The sequence below is a fragment of the Chiloscyllium plagiosum genome, chromosome 3 (assembly GCF_004010195.1).
Source record: "Chiloscyllium plagiosum isolate BGI_BamShark_2017 chromosome 3, ASM401019v2, whole genome shotgun sequence".
Classification (NCBI taxonomy): Eukaryota; Metazoa; Chordata; class Chondrichthyes; order Orectolobiformes; family Hemiscylliidae; genus Chiloscyllium; species Chiloscyllium plagiosum.
Window position 1 is genome coordinate 129,639,221 of NC_057712.1, and position 5,501 is coordinate 129,644,721.

General features: G+C 47.2%; 1 protein-coding gene across 1 annotated transcript in view; it reads right to left on the reverse strand.

Moving 5' to 3' along the window:
* Positions 1-2,368: 2,368 nt before the first annotated feature.
* The window catches only part of disp1 (dispatched homolog 1 (Drosophila)), a 366,584-nt gene continuing 363,451 nt past the window's right edge, over positions 2,369-5,501 (reverse strand). Inside the window, exon 13 of the mRNA XM_043687321.1 lies at positions 2,369-4,513. Within this exon, the coding sequence (XP_043543256.1) occupies positions 4,499-4,513 (15 nt within the window). The 3' untranslated portion in view covers positions 2,369-4,498. The remainder of the gene's footprint in view (positions 4,514-5,501) is intronic.

Sequence of the window (5,501 nt, forward strand, 5' to 3'; positions counted from 1 at the left end):
ATTAGACTGCAAATCAGTGAAGCCAAGTTACTGGTCTACATAGATATTGCAGAAAGTTTTCACAGACATAATGATAACCTTTCCTCCAGCGTATGATTTGATGAATCTTTTCTACTGATGATTGCATTGCTCTTGCTGGTCACTTTACCTACCTAGTGATATAGTCGCATGAGAAACATTTCAGAGAAGCTTCACGAGTCTGGTTCCTGGGATAAAGGAGCTTTGTCACATGGAAACAATCAACAGGTTGGGCTGGGACCCAATAGAGTTTAGAAGATAATCTATTGAAACATATAAGGTGCTGAGGAGATGTGGCGGGTTGATACTGAGAGAATTTGTTCTCCTTGTGGTGGAGTCAAAAACTCGGGGGTCAGAGTTTAGAAAAGGATCATTCATCTCAGGCTGAGGTATGAGGAATTACTTTGGAGGTGTGTAAGGCTGTGCGAATCTCTTCCTCAGAGAACAGTGAGGCAGGATCACTGAATCTAACAAAGGCTGACTTAGTCAGCTTATTCCTGCTCCTATTTCTTCTGTCATGTCTAATTCAAATGGTTCCAGGAACAGATGGAATTTAATCCCTGATAGTGTGAGGTGCTGCATTTACAGAGGTCTAATTAGGGAATGATATACATAACGAATGGTAAGTTCCTGGGGAGTACTGAGGAACAAAGAGACCTTGATGTGTAAGTCCATCGATCCCTGAAAGTGGCAGCACAGGTAGACAGGGCAGTGAAGAAGGTATATGGGATGATTGCCTTCATGTAGAATATGGGAACAAGGAAGTCTTGTTCGAATTTTATAAAACATTCGTTAGGCCACTGTTGGGGGTACTGTGTGCAGTTCTGGTTGCCACACTATCAGAAAGACATGATTGGACCGGAGAGGGTGCAGAGGAGATTCACCACGATGTCGCATGGGATGGAAAGTCTCAGTTATGAGGAGGGATTGGATAGACTGGGATTGTTTTCCCTGGAGTAGAGGAGACTGAGAGGGGATCTAATTGAGGGATACAACATTAGTAGATTGTGAGAATCTTTTCCCCTGGCATGAATTTTTAAGACCAGAGGACATCAGTTTGGGGGGGTGGGTGGGATCTGAGGAATTTCTTTCACTCAAAGGGTGGTAGAAATGTGGAGCGTGCTGCCTGAGAGAGATGGACACAGGTAATCTCAAGATTTAAGAAGCATCTGGATAAGCATTTAAAGTACCAGGTTATAGTAGGCTGTGGACCAATTGTAAGTAAGTGGGATTAGTGCAGTTTGGTGCTTGTTGGTCAGCACGGAGACAGTGAGCCGAAGGGCCTGTTCCTATGCTGTACCACTCTATGACTAACATGGGTCTACGATGTAACTGGGGCTGTGACTAGAGCAGGGGCGGTTACGGGAAGATCCAAGACTCAAACTTCAAATTCAGGAGAAAGTTCCAACTGGCAGTACGGCCTATGAGCAAATTTATGGTAATTGAGAAGAAAATAGAATAGATTGAAGGAGAATTGTGGTGAGTTGTTGAGAGTTGGACAGACTGTATCACGGGATTATAACTTCAAAAAGAAATCTAAAAAAGTATCTGTAAGGGAAATGCATTTCTTGGTTGTAGGGAGTGATTTGGGGAGTGCGAGATACTTCTTCCAAGCAGCCAAGACCACAATGATGAGCTGAATTGCCTCCTGAGTTCAAGGTGAAATGTGGAACAGTGTGTTGCTTCCACCTGCTGGTGAGAATACCACAGTGCAGCTCTCCACCAAATCCATGCCAGCAGCAATGGACTTCATTGAATCTTTTTGGATTAGGTAGAGGTCTTGCTGAGTGGGAGTGTCTGTAAAAGGGGCAGAATTGATCAGTGACGCTTAACGCCTTGAATTCCCAACATACAACAGGCTGCAGCATCACATCAACATTCATACAAGGTGGTCATACAGCTGCAATCCCAGTACTTTGGCTGCATGGTGGTTAACTTAGCAAGCAGGAATCGAGAGTGCGTCCAGTTGGAGTTTGAAACAAATAAGTGGGAGATATCCAGGAAGGGGGTAAGGCTGGAGACGTTGGGAACCGCCGCAGTAGGTTATTTGGCCCTTTCAGCTGGCTCTGTCTTGGTTGATCAGACTGTAACCTGAACTCCATGTACAATCCCTGCCTCCCTTGTAGATCAAAACCTAACTCTGCCTTGACGTCACAAGGTGATCAGGCAGAGCCAACACATCTTTGTGAAACAGAATTCATATTTTCACTAATCTAGTAGATCTTTCAGCTACATGTGCTTTGTCCCACCACCCCAGCCTCTTCCACCTCTATTGCCCCCCCACTGTGTTGTTCTGCCAATTGCTGACCACCCCCTTACACCATCCTGCTGCCCACTCACTCCTTAGGAGTAACAGTGTCTCTACTACTACCACTTGAAGGGACAGGATATGATGGACATTTGGAGAGATACATGAAAAGGAAAGGGTGAGGGGGATACGGGCCAGGAGCAGGTAGGTTCACTTTGGGATTATGTTCAGCATAGACTGGTTGGAGCGAAGGGTCTGTTTCTGTGCTGTATGACTCCATGAGTGACCCTCCAACAATATGGAGGAACAGCAGAGTGCTCCTGTATCTCAGTGTGACACTAGGCTGGGCGGTGTATATGTTGAAGCTGAACACAGCCTTATAAAGAGGGAACTATACAGAAACTGCAGCTCTGTAACTCGGATGTTCCACATCCATTCTCAGCTGCAATGTGGGCATGACAGGATAAAATGCCAAGGGAAAACTGTAGATCCAAAGACTCCCAATCTGTAAAAGTAAATCCGAATCTTTGCCAGGTCGACTGAAGTTGAGAATCCCCATTCCAATTACGTCCCAAACCCTGGACAATGCGATACACAGCAGATAGGAATACTTAGTTTAATAGCTGTAGTAACATTTCTTTTTAAATAGCATAAAGCATACATTAAGAATGCAAGTGTTAAATTATTCACCCAAAACTTAACTCGGGTCAAAAAGAAATAAAAAGTGGAATCGGATGGAGGTGAATGGGCTGATCGACTGAAGGATTCAAATTCACAGTCACCTCAAATTGCTCCCAACACGTGTACAAAAACCTCGGTAAAAACATGACATGGGCCCACTTATTCCTGATATTTACTGGAAACGATGTTATAGGGAGACAGAGCGGGGTGTGAGCAAAGAGAGACACCACTAATCCAATGGCTCATGATGGGCAATACCTGAAAAGGTCTGATGGGATTTGATTGGTTTTCCTGGTCAGGAAGGGGAGCCTGCACTCAGATATCGGTCAGGCGGGAGGAACAAGTGTTCACTGATAGCCACATGGACCATGCGTCAGCAATGGTCATGTGTCAAACACTGTCATAGCGTTTGAACTGTGACAGTACATTCCAATTGGCAGGACACTGGCAGAGCTCCACAGCTGTTGAAATGCAAACACGTGTGCGCAGTGTCCCATATTATTGCACTGCGGTCATAATCTCAGCACTACGACAATGGCATATCAAAAGTAGCCCTCTATTAGGGAAGCATTCTCCTCGAAGGTCCATGAAAGGAGAGTGGTCTTCTTTGAAAATCCATTCCCAGGAGTGGGGTGTTGCTGGCTGGGTAAGCATGAACTGCCCATCCCTGACCCCTTTCCACAAGGCGAAGCTGAACTGCCTTCTTGAACCGCTGCAGTCCATGTGCTGTTGGAGCACCCACAGCATTGATCATGGAGGGAGAGCCAGGAGTTTGGCATAATGCTGAAGGAATGGGGATATATCTCCTAGTCAGAACAGTGAGTAACTTGGAGGGGCACTTGCAAACAGCAGCTGTCAATCCAAAACAACACAGAAGATGCAGACAGCCTGGAGGTGACAAAATGTAACAGAGCTCAGGCAGCCTGCTCCATCCGTCCCCCTCCCATTCTCTGCATCAGCATGGACTGTGGGAAGGGAACACAGTCATTATCTCCTGGCCTGCTCTCACTTGCAGCCAAACACAATGGCAAAAGATAGGCTTCAGCACCTCACCACAGGCCGTACCTGGCCCAGGGCGGGTGCAGAAAGGAATTAGGGGATTGCAACTCGATTTAAACTAGATCCAGTCTGACATTTTGCTTCCACATCAACAGAATAATGGAGCTGGGGTAAGGATTCAGGCTAAGAGTCTTCCAGGGTCTGAATCTAACTGCAACTACTCTGTTCTGCACCATAAGAATCAAGTGTATCCTCAGCTCCACCCTTGGGTAATGGTGAACTCACAAAGTGAGGGGATAATCATAATGTTGCATTGGCCTCAAAGTACTGAGGGCAGGCTGAGTATATTTAGCCAGTCTGCCTGCTCTCGATGGCTGTACAGTCACTCTGGACACTCCCTGGGAATGTGGGAAGCAGCTGATTGGGGATTCAGTGTAACTTCTGTACCTCGCCCCTCCCCCCACCCATTCCCTGATCAGAGACCCCGTTAACATTGGCACAGTGAGAGGAGTCACCTCATTGGTAAGAACTGTTGGCATCTTCAGGACGGTCTCACAAGGAGATGTGCTGTGGAAGACATAGGGAGGATAGAGACAAAGAAATACTTTTGAAAACAAATTATCATGGCACCATCTCAGACTTACATTGAGTTTCTTTAACTGCATCTTCTTTCAGTTTTTATTGTTGGGCCTCACTCCGATCAGCCCGTGTCCCCCGTCCTACCCACCCACCCCTTTGAAAAGGTGTAAAGGCGTGTGCCTTCAGCTTGAAATAAGCACCCTCGCAGTGTCCTCCCCTTCATATAACAAAGGGTTCCCACATTAGTTCTGAGTGCACTGTCCAGACAAGGCGTGCTGGCTTCATTCAGCCTTTGGAAGAACAGAGTCGATACAATTGCACTTCGTTACCACCAGGGGGCAGTCGCTGAGCTGTGACACAAGGCAGCAAATGGAAGGGAGGGCGCGCTGCCCCAGAATGTGGGGATTCTGGCCACTTCAGTCCTGGCTCAGAGGGCTGTTTAGCAGAATTGCTGGGCTTGGTTACAATGTGGCCCATTGTAATCTGCTTCATGTGCTCTCTTTCTCCATGAAGTCAGTGGAGCTGATGGATCAAGAACCCTTTGGTTTTGGCATGTGCTGTCCTGAGGAGTTTCCGTGATTAAGAGACAGGGACACAAAGACAATACAGGGTTTGGTGTTTGTAGACCTCCCAGGGGAGATGCTGCTGACTGAAAGACTCCCAAGCATTGGTGCCACCTTCAAGCGCCCCCTCCCTCCACCCCGGTCCTCTCTGCACGTGAGAGCCGAGAGACCTTGTTTAGCTCCTTAATCTCTCGTGGGGCGGAAAGACAGGCAGGAGCTTCCAGGAGGAGAACTTCCAGGTACCTGCATCTCTGAAATGAAGACTGGCAGGATGGTAAATAAGGGAATGGGTTACAGGGGGACCAGGGAGAGGGATGGGGGTCAGGATGGTAAATAAGGGAATGGGTTACAGGGGGACCAGGGAGAGGGATGGGGGTCAGGATGGTAAATAAGGGAATGGGTTACAGGGGGAC